Source organism: Notamacropus eugenii, chromosome 1 (genome assembly GCF_028372415.1).
Source record: "Notamacropus eugenii isolate mMacEug1 chromosome 1, mMacEug1.pri_v2, whole genome shotgun sequence".
In the NCBI taxonomy this organism is placed as follows: Eukaryota; Metazoa; Chordata; class Mammalia; order Diprotodontia; family Macropodidae; genus Notamacropus; species Notamacropus eugenii.
Window position 1 is genome coordinate 713,756,328 of NC_092872.1, and position 18,082 is coordinate 713,774,409.

At 42.9% G+C, this 18,082-nt stretch overlaps 1 protein-coding gene across 1 annotated transcript; it reads right to left on the bottom strand.

Moving 5' to 3' along the window:
• Positions 1-5,941: 5,941 nt before the first annotated feature.
• On the bottom strand, positions 5,942-9,812 carry LOC140521492 (immunoglobulin kappa light chain-like). Its single transcript, XM_072636558.1, has 5 exons — positions 9,674-9,812; positions 7,934-8,293; positions 7,241-7,564; positions 6,847-6,888; positions 5,942-6,280 (listed from the first exon to the last, which is right to left on the bottom strand). The coding sequence occupies exons 1-5, from the start codon at positions 9,732-9,734 to the stop codon at positions 6,174-6,176; spliced, it is 894 nt and encodes a 297-aa protein (XP_072492659.1). The 5' UTR covers positions 9,735-9,812; the 3' UTR covers positions 5,942-6,173.
• Positions 9,813-18,082: the final 8,270 nt, after the last annotated feature.

The following is an 18,082-nucleotide window of genomic DNA, read 5'->3' on the forward strand; positions in this document are numbered from 1 at the left end:
ATAGAATTTAAGTGATGACCTCCAAGAATTCAGAATCCCTGAGATAAGGAGGGTGTGACTGGGTGGGAGTATATCTATCTTGGAGGAAAGAGTTTGTTTAGGGACATTTTTATTGCCCTCAGGTCTCTGCGTGGAATCTCCTTTGCGCCTTCAAGAGAGGGAACTGGTACTTGAAGCTAAAGGAAGGGTGTAACTCCGTTTCCCCCAAGGCTGAAGATTTGATAAAATGTCGTTTCTCCTCCTCCCTAGAAGGCTAACAGTGGAGGACAGAATACCAGCGTATACCTTCTCTCTTACCCCCAAAGGCAGGAGAATGTGTGTTCATCCTTCGTTGCCCAAGAAGACCATGCCATCAGAGAAATAATGACATGACTTGCACTTGACTTTGTTTTGAGTGAGGGAGGGCTGTGCAGGTCACCAGCCTCACTTCTCCTCCAGAGCCATCTGAATCCAGTGACCAGATATTCATCAGGATGACTGGAGATGACCCAGTTGGGGTTAAGTGACTTGCCCAAGGTCACACAGCTAGTGAGTGTCAAGTGTCTGAGGTGAAATTTGAACTCAGGTCCTCCTGACTCCTGCACTGGTGCTCTATCCACTGCACTACCTAGCTGCCCTGTGAATAGTTGGTTATGGAATGTTGGTCCTCCTGCTACTGGAAGCTGGAGATAAAGAACGATGTAGGTGCTGTGTCCCCTTACTCCAAAGACACTGGTTCTCTGTAGAACATTGTTCCATTTGCTTAACTTTAAAAAAAAAATTATTTATTTTTAATTTTCAAACTTCAGTTCTATAAGCTTTTGAGTTTTAAATTTTCTCCACCTCCTTCCTCTCCCCGCTTCCCGAGGTGGCATGCAATCTGATACAGGCTCTACATATACATTCATATTAAACCTATTTTCACATTAGTCATGTTGTAAAGAAGAATTAGAACCAATGGGATGAACCATGAGAAAGAAGAAACAAAACAAAAAAATGGGGAGGGGCAAATATAATGCTTGGATCTGCATTCAGACTCCATAGTTCTTTTTCCTGGCTGTAGATAGCATTTTTCCATCATAAGTCTTTTGGAGTTATCTAAGTCTATCCAAATTGGTCATTGAACAATGTGGCCTTCTAACTGGCAAATTATTACATGGTCTCTCTTTCCTCTACACTCTTGATAATCCCATCCTGGGTCACTAGTGGGAACAGCAGCTGCTCCTGGGGGGTATTTTATGGGATCATTGCTAGCCATATAATCCCCAGACTTTTGGGCGTGTTCCCAAATTCTCCCCTTCTCCTCAATGGCACAACAGGCAGAGAAAAGAATATGCATATCCTTCCAAGAAAGTTCAAATTGTAGGGAAATGTCCCTAAAACTCAGTAAACCTAGTGGGGTCTTCCAAGTTTCTCTCCAGTTTCTCTTTAACCTGAATGAGGTCTGAGATGGAGAATGGGACATGAGGTGCTGTGGGGGCAGGGGCTTGGTCAGAGAGATAGGAAGTCCTGGTTTTCACAAGGAAGAGGCTGGGGAATGCTGACTGAACTGAATTGGGGTGCAAGGTCAAGGGATCAGGCTGGAAGGAGGAAAGATTAGCTGGCACCTGAGGAGGCAAAGGGGTTAGAGGGGGAGATACCCCAGAGACTGCCATGGGGGTGGGGCCTGAGGTTGGAGTGAATGTTGCCCCAGGGAGAGGGGCTGCAGCGGGAGGCACCTCTGAAAGACCTGTGGCTGGGAACTGAGCAAGGGTTGCCAAGGGGGGAGGGGTCATGGGAGAAGATACAGAATAGGACATGTGGAAGGTAAATGAGGCAGGAATCAAGGGGGTTGGGTTACAGGAAAGGGAAGGGAAACCAAGAGAAGGAAGGGGTGGCCAAGGAGAAGGAGGTCAGGGTTAGGGGAGGTAAGGGAGCTGCAAGAGGGGCTGTGGGAGATTGGGGTGGGGATAGGAATTGGGATAGGGGCAGCTAGGTGGTGCAGTGGATAGAGTACCAGTGCAGGAGTCAGAAGGACCTGAGTTCAAATCTCACCTCAGACACTTGACGCTCACTAGCTTGGGCAAGTCACTTAATCCCAACTGCCTCATCCTGGGTCATCCCTAGTCATCCTGATGAATATCTGGTCACTGGATTCAGATGGCTCTGGAGGAGAAATGAGGCTGGTGACCTGCCTCCCTCCCAAAGTCAAGTGCAAGTCATGTCATTATTTCTCTGACAGCATGGTCTTCTTCAGCAACAAAAGACAAACACACAGGAATTGGGATGTTAGGAATGGAGACAGGGAAGGAGGTGAGGTTGAGACCCTGGGAGCCACAAAATGGGAGTCATCCAAAATGTCCAATTCACCCCTGTTGCCCTTTTGTGGGGTGGCTCTAGCTACAAGCATCTTACAATCTTTTCTAAGAATGGGGTTCTCAGAGAGCTTGACAAAGCCCTTATTTTCTATCCATTTTCCCTTTGGGCCACAATAATTCTAACTGTAAAAGAGTATTACATAGTAAGGTCCCCAAAATGGGCCACACTTCAGTCTTCCAGGTGATATCGAGGCCAAACTGTGTTGCAAAAAAAACACCAACTTTTTCTTTTTAAGTTCTTGAGAGAAGCTAATTTTTTTCCAATTTTGTAAGAGACAACCCAAAGGCAAATTTTTGGGGATTGAAGAAGATTGACCCATTTTAGGCGTGGGACTGGAAGTCCCTCCCTCTGTAAATGAGGATGTGGGAGTAAGCCTTGAAAAAAAATGAGAAAAAAAAGTCCCGATACTGGGACCTGAGGTCAGGTCTGAAAACCCCTTCCAAGGTGCTTGGAGAGCCAGAAGGGGATAGAGAGAGGGGGAGGCTTACATACCTTCCAGTCTTGGCAGGAGAACTTGAGATTAGCAGTTCTTCCTGGTCAGGGAACCATAAATGTTGAGGTTTAGGGGTGCAGGGGACCCAGAAATACTGACACGCCAGTTCCTGCTTGAATGAATTCGACTCAAGACTTCTTTAAACCAAAGAAAAACAAAGTTTATTAAATATTCGCCATATTAGGTTGACTCTTAAGGAGCCTAAGCATTTGTAACATTTGTATTCACAAGCTGGCCAGATAGAATCTCAGCTAGACAGAGTCTGAGCTAGATTGAATCTGAGCACCTTCATGGAGGCAAGATGGAACTTAAATACAGAAATGATTGTAGGAAGGATCTGGGTGTAGTCTGATAGTCTAGGGTGATGGGAGGAGAGGTTTAGGGAGGGTCTTGAGGAGAAGTCCAAGGAGGATCTCCAGGGGACTGGGGTGACTGGTCTAGGGTTAGAAACAGCTGGAGGCAATCAGGAGATATCAGTAAATGGAGGGCTTGGGTGGGAAGCAGGTGGGGCAATCCAGAGGTAAAGACAAAGGAAGGCCAGGCTAGGCCAAGGGCAACAGATTTGAATATGAAAGGCCAGATTAAGTGGGGATATTCAACGGGAGTTCAGGGAGGTTCCCAGAGTCTGAACCCCAACTGTACTGCTAGGTCAAAGGGCATGCACATTTTGGGCATAGTTACAAATTGCTCTCCAAAATGGTTGGATTAGTTCACAATTCCATTTCCTTAACTTTTCAAAGAGCCTTCCCACCCCTTAGTTGATTCTCACAGCAGTGCTGTGAGAGAACAGAGAAAATGAGCCCAGGTTAATTTATGTCAGATTACATACCTAATTAGTGGCATAGATGGCACGGTCAGAGGCAGCCAGGTATTCTGTCCTATGCCCCTTCTACTAGCTCCATCTCTACCTTGGAACTGCCCCAGACAAGCTCAGAGCCTTAGAACTGGCCTCCGCTAGTAGGGTAGCTGTGCTCCTCCCTGATATCTCTTCCAGAAGTCGCTACACATATATGGTCTATTCCAACATCATTTAACAGATTAAAAAGACAACTGAGAAAGACCTAGGAAGTAACTTGTACACCATCACATAGTTGGGCAACATGAAACAGTGTAGAGAAGGCTGAGGTTAGAAGTACAAAGACTTGGATTCCAGTTCTACCTCCATTCTAGCTTTTTGACTCTGGGCAAATCACTTGAACCTCTATGTGGTTCAGGCCACTCTCTAGTGCTTAGATTGTTAGAGACATAATTGCCTTTTATATTCTGGTTTCCTCAGGCTGTTAGAGGTCTTTTCCTCTGGACCTAAAAGGCAGTTTAGTCTGCAGAAAGGAGAAGCAAAAGGATAGTATTCAATCACTCTAAGGTTATTAGGGCGGTGCTCTGGGTTGTGTGAAAAGGAAGTGGATTCAGACTTAGGTATGGGTGGGAGGATGTGGCAAGTGCTTGACCTTGAGAACTCTTAGCTTACACACTTCAATACTTTCTGTTCTTCCTGGAGAGGAAAGACTGCCCCTTCCTGAGGCCTGACCTGTGAAAGAGATTAGAATTCAAAGACCACCCCCTGGCACCTTCTAAATGGCTAGGGAAGAGTTACAATTGTCATAGCTACTGCAACAACCCCTAGAAAAATGACCTCATTTCTCTTCAAGAAAATGGTCAGTTGTGGGTCTAGAAATAGATTGGGCCGTTAATGAGAGCCCCTTGCATCGAGAACAGGGTAATCCTGCTACTCATTCCAGAAATCTTTGTAATTTAACTTCACAGGGCTTCACTTTCTTCATCAGTAAAAATGGGGGATTAACCCCATTGATACTTGGTTTACAAAGGTGTTAAGAAAACGCAATGAGATCACAAACATGAAAACACTTGGAAACATTTCTAATGTGCTCTCAGAAATTCCAGGCTGTTACTAGTATTAGTGTCTAACTATTAGTATATACTCTAAGTTCTAATTGTGGTCTGACGAACTGACTTCCCTCAGACCACTGATCCTACGATCTAGAACCAAGGTAGGCTATAGCAGGAAAGGAAACAAGATTATATTACTGTCTAGTTGTAATGTTAGATCATAGGACCCATGTCGATATGTTTTCTCCTGGGAAAAAATTAAACATAGATTTGATGTGACTGGAACAGTAATATAATGTCTGTCATGTCCCCTCTTCTCAAGGACGGAACAGCAGGGAGCCAGCATCCTGCTAAGCCTACTTCATAGCACTTCTATTTGTAGAAGGCATGTGCTTCACAAAGCACTTTGATATACCATTGACTTATTTGATCTTTAAAACAGCCCTATAACTTAATTGGTACAGGGAGAGTGTTGGATTTTGAACCAGGAGGACTTCAGTTCAAATCTGGCCTTAGACATTTACTAGCTGGGTGACCCTGGGCAAGTCAACCTCTGTTTGCCTCAGTTTCCTCATCTGGAAAATGGAGATCATAATATCACCTACCTTTCAGGGTTGTTTAATGATCAAGTGGAATCATGTATGTAAAACACTTTGCAAATCTCAGAAGTATTTTATAAATACTAGCTATTATTGTCATCAAAGAAATTAAATGACTTGCCCACAGTCAGTGCTGGTAAGTAACCATCAAACTCATATAATGATAATAGTAACTTTTATATAATATTTACTATGTACCAGGTACTATGCTAAGTGCTTTCCAATTATTATCTCAGTTGATCCTAACAACAGTCTTAGGAGGTAGGCACTCTCTATTTTATAGATAAGGAAACTGAGGCAAACAGAAGTTAAGTGACTTGCCCAGAGTCATACAGCTAGTAAGTGTCAGGTTGAATTTGAACTCAGGTCTTCTTGACTTCAGGTACTTTACATAGGGGCAGAGTTCAAGACCTCCTGGACATAGGACAAGCCTAGAAACTTTGTTCTAGAGCTTTTGCAGGAGTCTGGGCCCCAGCCAGGGTCAGTCAGTTCTCTTAAGGGTCAGGTATCCCACCTAGGAGGCCCTAGGTCTGCTCATCCTCTGGGTCTTCCAAACATTAAACCTGCTGTCTAGAGCTTAGCCTGAGGCCCTATGTGTCAGATCCTCCCATTAAGTGTTTTCCCACCTCCCCCCCACCCCCCACCTTGTACCCACAGCACAACATTTTGTAAAAATTGCATTTATTTTTTAAAGTTGGGGGTTTTTTTGCGCCTGAAAGGGAGAGTAGAGGGGAGGGATGCTGAGAGGGTGGGCTAAGGTAAGTCTGAGAGAAAGGACAAGGTTGCAGAGATGTGTGAAAGCTGACAAAAGGCAGGCTTCAGCTTGAAGGGGTCTGGAAACTTGGCCCTCCCTTGGACCTCCGGTGAATGTGGAAATCAGTAGAGAGAGAAGGGGGTCATCGGGCTGCCAACAGAGCACCCAGAAGCAGTGCGCAGAGATTCGCTCCTCCTAGCAACCCCAGGTAGCAATAAAGGGCAAAAGTGAGGATCCACTCCAGCTGGGCTGTGGGGGAGAGAGTCACAGAGTCAGAGGGCCCACAGGAGCCTTCCACCTCCAGCTCCTCTTCTAGATTCCCTAACTCTTCAGGAGCCTGGGAGGTGAGAGGTGAGAAGGAAGGGGCTGACAGAGTAATGCACTTTTCCAAGAACTTTCCAGTCTTAATAACAGTCCCTAGCTCACACAGTTATTGCAAGGATCAGATGAGATATTTGTAAAACACTGAGAACAGTGCCTGCATGGAGTCAATGTTCCATAAATGTTAGCTATTATTCTTATTATCAGTCAGATATTATCTCATTTCCTCTTCACAATAACCTTATGAGAAGAACAGAGAAGTCATATTATTCCCTTTTGATAGATGGGAAAACTGAGGCCTAGTGAGGTGAGTGACCTGTGCAAGGTCATACAATTATTTAAGGGCAAAGCTGAGACCAGAACCCTGCACTCCTCCCTCACAATTAGGAAGGATTTTGAGGGGTGAGTGGTCATGGAATGAAAGAAAATTCAAAGTGAGAAGTCCAGGCTTCACAGTCTGGGCGGTCGGAGGTGTCCGACTGGGGAGACCGTACCTAGTGCATTCTGGTCATGTTCCTGACCCCTGTTCTGGGCCTCTGGAAGAGCAGCAGGAAGAAAAGCCTTGTTAGTAGGGGGGTATGCTTTACAACTCTCTTACCCCGCTCCGTCTCTCTGTCTTTGGTATTCCTGCTGTCTTCGTCTCAAAAAGAAATGAAATGCTTATTAATCATCATAAAATATAACCCTAAAATGGGAAGGAAATGCTGGTTGCTATTTTTTTTCTTTGTACCTTCCACCCCTACCACACTGCCTTACACATAGTAGGTGCTTAATAAAGTCTGTTCTGGTTAAATTGAATGACTTTTGACCCTCCCTTGGACCAGGGATTCATTTGCAAGATGAGTCTGGTGGAAGGAAAGAGGAGTCAGCAACCAGTGGGTACAGCACCTGCATCCCAGAAACACTTAGCCTGCTTCTTAGAAGGAGCCAGCCTCAGGGTGGCAACTGAGGTCCCGCTCTCGTGGTCAGCCTTGCAGGTGATGGTGCCTCCTACGGTCCTGTTGGACAGATGCAGGATGTTGACCGCAGTGTCCCCCAGATCCTCCATCAGGTTCTCCTCCACTCCCTCATTCTGCAGCTGGCTCTCCAAGGCCCAGGAGAGCCTCACTGGGGCAGGCTGGTGCCCCAGGGCCACACACAGTATGGGAGATCCAGAGTCTGCAGTCAGCAGCATCAGCTGAGGAGGATGGGGAGCCAGAGGCAACCTGTCAGCTGGAGGACAGACAGAAAGGAGAAAGAAACCATCACAGAAACAAGACTTCCAAGCCTCTCCTGGTGCCCAGTCCCAGGTACCTGACTCACTCCCTTTATCTCCTGGGCCCTCTCTGTCCTCAGTGCTGTAGTTTTTCCATTTTCCCAGCTCTCCATTCCTCTCCAGGACAGACCTCCCAATTATCCGACTCCCCACCAAGCCCTTCCCAGCTCCCTCATCTTCCCTCCAATTCCCTTCACTTTCCCCAGTCCTCTATCAGCAAATACTTGAGTGCCTACTCCCGAGGTTGCCCAGCCCCCAAGTTCTCATCTACATTTTTTCTTTCCACAGTCTGTCACTTTTTGAAATTCCCTAACCTAGGGTCTTACCCTGATAGAGGAACCAGGTGCCTTCTCCAAAGATATACTGGCCAGCATGCCACAGAGCACAGTAGTAAATGCCCACATCTTCAGGACCAGCATTGCCCACAGTGAGGCGGGCACTGTTCTTTTCAAGGTCTAGCTCAGCCAGGAAGCGAGGGGTCACACCAGGACCATAGACTGGGGCAGCTCCCTCCCTCTGACTCAGCAGAAAGGTTGGGCCTTCCCCAGGAAGTTGTTGGTACCAGGATAGGACGTGGGTACTAGCAGGGCTACCCAGCACCTGGCACAGGATCCATGGATTTCCCTGTCCATTGCCCACTGAGGATTGGGGCTGGAACAAGGAAGGTGGGGGAGTACCCTGGAAAGCTAAGAGAGGCAAAGAATACAAGGTTGGGGATCCAGGAGAAGAGTCACCCACAGACATCTCCTGACCCCCTACTGTGCGCACAGCTCTATCTATGCCAAGGGGGTAGCAAAAGAATCATTCATATCAATTGGTCTTTGATCTCCTGCTCTTCCCTCCCAATCTGGGTCCTTATTCCTCTTCCCTTTGCTCTATCTCCTTGATAATCTCATGTACTAACAGCTTCAACCATCACCTCTTTGCTGCTATAATAATAGTGTTTATAGGGCATCTTAAAGTTTTCGAGACTCATTTGAACCTCATAAAAACCCTGGAAGGTAGGTAGGGAAGGTAGGGAAACTGAGGCAAACAGCAACTTGCCCAGGGTCACCCAGCTAGGTAGTATCTGAGGCTGGATTTGAACTCAGATCTTTCGGACTTCAAGTACAACACTCTATCCACTATACTACCTCAAACTCAAAAACAAATTCAAAATTGGGGATTTAACAAGGAGTTTAAAGGAATTTTCCAATCCAAAATCTTTAGTTCTCTCTTCTAAACTCGAGTCCCAAAATGTTGACTTCTTGCTGAACATTTTGCACTACCCATGAAACATGACATGTCCAAAGTCAAACCCAACATAGGTCCCCAGGATTACCTGCCCTACCAAGCACCACCATTTTCATGCTCTCCCAGGCTATACTCCTTCCTCCTTTTCATTTCCTATATCCACAGAGTTGTACTCCATCTCCCTATTAATTCAGCCCATGCTAATCTCCCACTCTGAATTTTTTATTGTTTGTGCCATTCACTTTAGCCCTTACTTGGGTGCTAATTGTACAAGGATCCAAGCATCTTACCCCCTAGCCCAAACTCACCCCACAAAGAACCCCCCCATAAAAAACCATAGCTATTTCCTGTTCAATGCAACATCAGTTAGGCTTGAGTCCCTGGGGAGGGGGTTGGGGGTGGGGAGTGGAAAACCTCTAGTGCAGTAGGGGGAGGGGGAATAGAAGGGTCTGTTATTTCTATGGCAGAGAAATGGAGGTCCCTAATACTATGCTTTAAAATTCCAGCCCTGCCCACCATGAAAATTTCTGGACCTTTTATGAAGATCATAGAGTGGAATTCAGGGACCTTAGAGGTCATTTAGTCGAACTATTTTATGCACTAAAAACAAACGTCTCCAAGAAGTGACCTTCCCAAAGTTGCCCAAGTGATAAGTTGTCTCTAGCTGAAAGTGGCCCCTTCTTTCATGGGACTCACCCCGCAGGAATCACCCTTTACGTGAGAGCTGTTACTCTTCACCCAGCTGCCCCCATCCGTCCTCACCCTCCCCCACCCCCAAAAGAAGACAATTCAACAGGAACGGGAGGAAGAGTATGAAAGGCAAAGGGCCTCACCATCGAAGGAAGACAGTAACAGGCAGAGGAGGAGAGTCATGTCTGTTGAGCTCCACGCCATTGCTGAATATTCACAACTTCTCTTAACTGCTTCCTTGTGTCTTCTGTTGCATAGGAGATTGTGGGGGGTGGGGAATGATAGTCACTTCCTGCTCTTGGTATGTGGGGAGTGGAGATGGGGTACAAGAGCATCTCACTTTTGAGACTTACCTGCCCATCTAGGCCCCACAGCACTGGGAGAGGAGGAGTTAGGGTTCAGTTAGATCAGATGGCAGAAGAGCCACTTGAAGGAGGGAAAGGGAAGCCCCTAACCACCCCCCAAGGAAACCCCCTGATCTAGGGTTTTGGGGGAGATAAGACATTGAGGTTCTGGCTTAAAATCTCCCAAGTCTGAGGCCAAGGATGGGGTAATGTGTTGATTTTGAGGTTACACTTTGGGAACAAGGAAGAAAAGGGATGAATTGGGCCCTAGTGCTGGTATTAAGGGTCTATTGTTGAGGGGATGTTGAAGGAGGCAGTGTGGTCCAGTGGAGAGAGCCGGTCCAGAGTTCAAGTCCCACCTCTGATGTTTATTAGCAAGGCAACCTTGGGCAAGTTGCTTAACCTGCCTGGGCCTTCAGTTTCCTCATCTGTAGGAATGAGGAGATTGGACTAGACCAGGGGTGGGGAACCTGGGACCTCAAGGCCATGTGTGGCCCTTTGACTGAATCCAAACTTCACAGAACAAGTCCTCTGAATAAAAGGATTTGTTCTGTAAAACTTGGACTTATTCAAAAGGCAGCATGCAAGGACCTACATGTGACCTCAAGGCCCCAGGTTCCCCACCCCTGGACTACATGGTCTCTGAACTCTCTCCATTCTAGAGTGAGAATCTTTTCCAAGCTTCTCTGGCTTTGTTGCAAAAGGACCATGCTTACCCCTTTTTCTCTGTCATTATCAGACTCCCCAGCACCAGCCTGGCAGGATAAAAAGTGATGAAGTTTCCTCACCCTGTCCCACCCCAGGGTCCCCATCCTCATGCCCAAAGTTTCTCTCTCTCATTATACAGTCCCTCATCCTCCTTGTAACAAATAAGCCTAGTAGAGTCAGTCACTCAGTGAACATTTATTAACCACCTACTGTGTGCCAAGCCCTGTGCTAGACACTGGGGATATACAAAAAGAGACAAAAGACAGCCCCTGCCCTCGGCGAGCTTATAATCTAACAGGAAGACAAAAAGCCAACAAATATGTACAGACAAGGTACTACAAGACTAGATAAATGGAAAATAATTAACAGAGGAAAGGGCAGAGAATTAAGAGGAGTTGGGGAAGGCTTCTAGTAAAAGGAAGGATTTGAGTTAAGACATAAGGGAAGCTAGTGAGGTCAGTAGGTGGAATAGGGAGAGTGCTCCAGGCATGGGGCCAGCCAGAGAGAATGCTAGAGCCAAGACATGGGGTATCTTACTTGGGGAGTAGCCAAGAGGCCAGTGTTGCTGGATTGAAGAAAGTATGTCAGGGAGTAAAGGTGTGAGAAGACTGGAAAGGTAGGAGGGGGCTAGATTTTGAAGGGTTTTGAATATTTGATCTTGGAGGAAATGGCCACTGGAGTTTATTGAACAGAAGGTAACAACAGGCAGACTTGCACTTTAGGAAGATCACTTTAGTGGCTGAATGGAGTATGGATTGCCGTGGGGAGAAAGATTTGAGGCAGGCAGACCTGCCAGCAGCTACTGCAATAGTCCAGGCATGAGGTGATGAAGGTCTGCACCAGACTGGGGGCAGTGGCAGGGGAGAGAAGGGAGTATATTCAAGAGATGCTGCAAAGGTGAGATGAAAGCCTTGGCAACCACCTGGATATAGTGAGAGATATCGAGGAGTCCAGGATGACTCCTAGGCTGTGAGCCTGAGGAATGGGAGGATGCTGGTAACCCTCTACAGGCATAGGGATAGTAGGAGGGGGGAAGAGTTTAGGGGGAAAGATGATGAGTGTTGAGTTTAAGATGTCTACTGAACATCCATTTTGAGATGTTTGAAAGGCAGTTGGAGACATTAAACTGGAGGTCAGCAGAGAGACTGGGACAGGATAGATAGATTTGAGAATCATCGGCATAGAGATGGTAATTGAATCCGTGGAAGCTGATGAGGTCCCCAGATGAAGGGAGTGATATACAGAGTGAGAAGAGGGCCTATGACAGAAACCTGAGGGACATCTGTGGTTAGAGTGATCTGGATGACAGTTCAACAAAGGAGCAGTGAAGGAGCACTTTAATAGATAAGAGTAAGTAGAATCAGGAGTGGTGCCCTGAAAACCTAGAAAATTGAGAAAACCCAGGAGGAGAGGGTGCTCAACAGTGTCAAAGGATACAGGGAAGTCAAGGAAAATGAAGACTGAGAAAAGGCCATTGGATTTGACGACAAAGAAAGAGATCAATGGAATATTTGGAGAGAACAGTTTCAGTGTGATGAGGTCAGAATGATGACGTCAGAAGCAAACAAAAGTCAACAGCACTTGGGCTGTGTTTGGAAATGTACATCTTGTTCTTCACCTCTCTCTGCCAAGAAAAGGAGGTTTGGTTTTTTTTATCAGTCTTCCAAAGTCTTATTCTTATTCTATTGTCTAAGAAGCCATCTCATGATGGTGATACAGGTGAAGATGAGGAGGGAGGTAACAGAGGAAGAATATCCTTCCTCTCTCCCCAAACTTACAAGTCAGTACCAGAGTCACATGTAATTTTGAATAGAAGTCAAAGTAAGTCTGCATGAACAGCCTGATTCTCTTCCTTGGACCCACAGCCTTGCCTGGTACCAAGGACCAGGTAAATAAACATGGGCACCACCTCCATGAAGACTTCCCTAGTCCCTCCAGCTAGTCGTGATCCTTCCCTTTCTGGATTTCTTGCGCTGATTTGTTTGACCTCTTTTATGGACTTAGCTCATTCTAACTTGTAATAATTTGTACATGTGCCTCATTCTGTCCATACTCAGTATCAATAAGTTCTTCAAGGTAGTGTCTGTGTTAGCTTTCATCTCCAGATCCCCAGTATATGTGTATGTGTATACATATATATATGTATACACACACACATACATATGTATCCCACATCATGTAGAAAAGTCTTGACCTTAACAACAAAGGATCCTTGAAAATCTTCAAGGTAATTGTTTTTTCTGGGTGGTTCATGGGCCTGCTCTGCTGAATGTGAGTTGAAGGGCTCTCTCATCCTACAAAAACCTTTTCTTTCCTAGTTCCGGACAACAACCTTTTCTAGCATTAGCGTAGAGATGTGGAATGTACAAATGTGCCTACTGGGTCTAGCTGAGCTCCAACTTCTCCTTTTTTAACTTGATCTTTCCCATCCGTCTCCTCCCCTTTTCCCAGGACCAGAAATCAGTCTGTGGAAGGACAGGATGAAGGGTGAAACACTTTTTTCCAAACATGGAGCAGTCAGTCAGCAAGCATTTATTAAACACTATGTGTGTGGCACTGTACTAAGCTCCAAGAACACAAAGACAGGCAAAGATTTGGCACCTGCCCTCAAGGAGATCACATTCTACTGGGGGAGATGACATGTAAATGATTCAGTACATGCAAGATATAAACAGAGGAGATATCTCCTTTTCTCTGGCGCCAATGCTGCCCTCCCACCTCTGTGCATCCCTCCTCAATTCTGCCTCTCGAAACCCCTAAGACTCAGCTCACACAATTTTCTTAAAGAGGCTTTTCCTTTTCCTCCCAGTTGTTAGTACCTCCCTCCCAAAACACTGTATTTTTTTTTTTTTGCACATATCCTATATTTGGAGAGGTTTTTCTACCCCAGGAGATGATAGCACAGGGGCAGCTGATTGCCTTAAAGAGGTTAAAATGGAGGAATCTCAAGAGATGATAGCAGAGAATGGTTTGGTGACCATGACACCCGAAGAGATGTCCCTCAAAAAATGATGATGGAGAATGGAGACCCAATGATGTACATAGCAGAGATCAGAGATGCAATGCCCAGCAAAGAACAATGGAATAAGATAACCAGAAAAAAAAGAGCATTATATAGGATACCAGGGATCTCTATTAAGTACAGCTTTTCCACAAGTGTGTGTGCAATTTGCCATGGTTCTTGAAACGTCACTTTGCTTGTTTCTGCCCCTTTTTGAACCTCATGTTCTATGCATATTTTAAAATGTTTAATTGACACTTATTTTCTTCCTTTTTTATATTACTATACTTATTCCCCCCCAACATAAATCTCAATTCCTCTCTTCCTGAAATAATTTTTTAAAGCCCTTCCTTGTAATTAATAAATACAGACACATTAGCCATGTCTGAAAACTGTGTCTCATCATATTCTTCTAGTTCATTACCAGTCTTCTGGAATTGGTCTTTGCAACAACTATAGCTCTTAAGTCCTTCACAGTTGTTTTTCTTTTCAGTGTTAGAGTCTTTGTCTAAATTGTTTTCCTGGTTTTGTTCACTTTACTCTCTATCAGTTCCTACAAGTCTTCCCAGGTTTCTCTGAATCCATCCCTTTGACTATTCTTAATGACACAATAATAATGGTTAATTATATCCATATACCATAATTTGTTCAGTTATTCATTTTATTTCAATAAACATTTATTAAGTACCTACTATGTGCCAGGCATTGTGCTAAGCTTTGTGGGTACAAAAAGAGACAATACACAATCTATGCCCTCAAGGTTCTTGAGAATCACCTATTCCTATCCTTTGATCATTTATCTATTGAAAAATGGCTCTCCTTATACATCTGTATCAATTCCCTATATGTCTTAGATATCAGAATTTTATAAGGGTTGTTTCCTGTCAATATTTTTTCCATTTAACTGTTTTCTTTCTAATTCTCTCTGCAATGATTTTGTTTGTGCAAAAATTTTTTTTCTATTTTATCTTTCCTGATCCTTTCTTTCCCTTTTTTGGTCAGAAACTCTTCCCCCATCCACAATGAGAAATGCGTTTCTTTCCCAATTAGTTTATGATATGATCTTTTATTTCTACCTCCTCTATCCATAGGGAATTTAGTATCATAGATGTGGTGTGAGATGCTAATCTAAACCAAATTTCTGCCAGTCTGTATTCCAGTATTCTCCAACAATTTTTGTCAGATAGTTTTTACCCCAGTATTTGGAGTCTTCGAGTTTATTGAACACTGTGCTACTATGTTAGATTGTCTTTGGTTCTTGTGTACCTAATATGTTTCACTGATTTTCTATTTTTTAACCAGTAACAAATATGTTTGATGGCCACTGTCTTTTAGTAAAATTAAAAATCTGGTACTTCTAAACCCTCTTTCTTCTCACTTCTTTTCATTATTTTCCTTGTGCATCTTGACTTTTTATTCCTCCAGATATATTTCATTATTACTTTTTCTAGTTCTATAAAATAACTTTGATAATTTGATTGATGGCATTGAATCTGTAAATTAATTTAGGCAGTATTATCATTTTTATTACATTGGTATGGTCCAATTATGAACAATTAATATCCTTCCAATTATTCAAGTTAATCTTTATTTCAGTATTCAGTGGTTTCTTCATATTCTTCCTGTGTTTCAATTCCAATATATTTTATATATTCAGTAGTTATTTTCCAAGTAACATCTTTTTCTGTTTCTTTCCAATGGATTTTGGTGATGATATACAGACAAACTGATAGTTTCCGTAGGTTTATTTTATATCTTGCTACTTTACTAAAGTTATGAATTGTTTACATTTATTTTAGTTGAATCTTGAGCATTCTATAAAGAAGATATCACATTATTGCAAAAAGATGATAATTTTGTTTCTTCTTTGCCTATTTTGCCTCATTTCTTTTTCTTAACTTGTTGCTATAAATGTTATTTCTATAACTATATCAAATAATAGTGGTGACAAGGGACACTTATCTGTTTCCTTTATCTTATTAGAAAGGCCTTTATAATCTCTCCCTTACAGATAATGCTTATCTTGGTTTTAAATAGATATTAAATATTATTTTATATTTATTACTAGATGTTTATGTATATTAAGGAAAGACTAATTTATTCCTGTTTTTAATGTTTTAAAGATGTGTAACATTTTGTCAAAAGCTTTTTTGTTTTTATTATTATAGTCATATGATTATTATTTTTGTTATTAATATGACCATTTATAATTTTCCTAATATCAAGCCAATCCTACATTCTTGGTATAAATCCAGATTGGTTATAGTGTATATTCTTTTAAATATGTTGTTGTAGCCTCTTTGTTAAGATTTTATTTAATATTTTTGCATTGATATTCATTAGAAGTGCTCTATAGTTTTCTTTCTCCAATTTATCTCTCCCTGGTTTAGGCATGAGGATCATATTTGTCTTATACAAGGAGTTTGATAGAATAAGGAATGTACTTATAAATGTTTAATAGTCAGCTTTCCAAAAAAAAAAATACACACAACACATTTTTAAATTTAGCCTTCATTATTAACATTTTCTTCAACACTTGTTTTCATTCTAGACAATTAACAAAACAATAATTCAAACCCTGATTTGTAGCATTTGTCAACTGAAAATTTAACAATCAGTTCTGCCAGGCTAGGTCCTTAATTTATTTTCTGTTTATCTTTTTGCTAGATTTGTGTAGTTTTGAAAGCAACAAACTGAAGTAACTAATTATTATAATTTTGCTGACCAATTCTCCCTATAATTTGATGAACTTTTCCTTTAAGTACTTAGATGTTATGCCATTTATTGTACACATATCAAGTACTGATATTATTTAATTACTCATAGTGCCCTTGAGCAAATGTAACTTCCCTCCTTATCTGTCTGTTTTAAACGTCTGTTTTTACTGTTGCCTTTTCTTAGATTCTTACTATTATCTCTACGTTTTTTAATTTACTTGAAGCATAATAAATTCTTCTGTGAACCCTCATTTTAACTCTATGTGAATCTTTATGGTTCAAGTATATTTTGGTAAACAATATGCTATTATTGGATTCTGCTTTCTAATTCATTCTTCTCTTTTCTCTGTTTTATGGGTGAATTCATCCTATTCACATTAATAGTTATGATTATTAACTTTTATTTTGCTCTGTCATGTCCATGTTTTTCCCCTTTCTTCTTTCTCTCTGCTCCCTTCTTTGCAAAGGAAGAGAGAGAGAGAGAGAGAAGAAATCTGATGGAAACTAGTCATTTAAAATAAAAGTGATTTGTTCTTATTCCTGTGCTCTTCTCTTCAGGGAGTATACTTCCTCCTTGCCTTCCCTTTACTTATCCTCGAACCCTGGGTTGTCCTGAGCCCATTAGGGCTCCCAACTGGGAAAACTACCATGATTGCTTATACTACTTCGATGAGATAGAAGTTACATACTCTAATCCTTCCAGTACAACTACCTGGCCTTACCATCTGTCTTGCCTCTAAGCCTGCCAGACCCCTAGACACTATCATTTGACTAACTCATGTATTCTAATGACCATGGGTCTTGCCATTTTCTAGGTGATTGCATTCTTAGGCCTTTCTATTCATGCTGCAGCTAAATTATCCTTTATATGTTGTCTCACTCAAATGCTCTCTCCTTGAGAGAGGGGACTGCTTTATATTTTCTATTTGGGGGATACTCCAACAAAGTGCTTCACAAGTAGTAAGTGCTTACTAAATGCTTTTTTTCATTCACTTATTCATTCACCAAAACTAAATGCTGATCTCTGGTTCTTTTCCTTTTTCTTCATACTCAACACCTTGAAGTTGATATTTGTGCCCATTCCCTCCCTTACTTTATCCCCTCAACCACGTCTCCTCTTTCTCTTTCTGAGTTTAAAATATTTCTATGAAAACTCCTTGAGTAAGTCTGTGTGAGCTTGGGTGTGTTTAGCCCTCATTTGTCCAGTTCAGACATGAGGGAGTCTCAAGAGCTGCCTGTGCCACCAGCTTCTTCCTCCAATTTGTGTGTCCTTTATCTTGCATAACTGAAATATACAAAATATGACACTCTTCTTCCTTTTTCCTCACCTCTTCCCTATCCACCAACCAGGCATCACTTGGCTACAATCATAGGGTCTGGTGTCCTGCGCCAGTTTCTGCCCTCTACCATCTCAGTTTGCCCTGGATTTATTGCTCTGGCGCTGCCTAATTTCTCAGCAAGAGAGCTGGCTCCTTGGTATAACATTCCAATCCCCACCCTACCTTCTTGTCCCCCCCCCCCATATTCTTAAGGGAATTAATTTCCTGTAGAATTGCTGATTATATAGTTATTGGCTCAAAGTTTAAGACTTTCCCCAGTTTAGGGAAGGAGATTGAAAAAAAGGTACCTAACATACCAACATGAATCCGGCATGGGACACAGAAAAGGGGATGCTAAACAGAAAAGAATCAAAGGATAAAACAGAACGAAATCCAATAACTTCTCACAACCAGCACAATCAGTTGGGAGAAGAATGTTCACGCCTTGCTGGAACACAGCTTC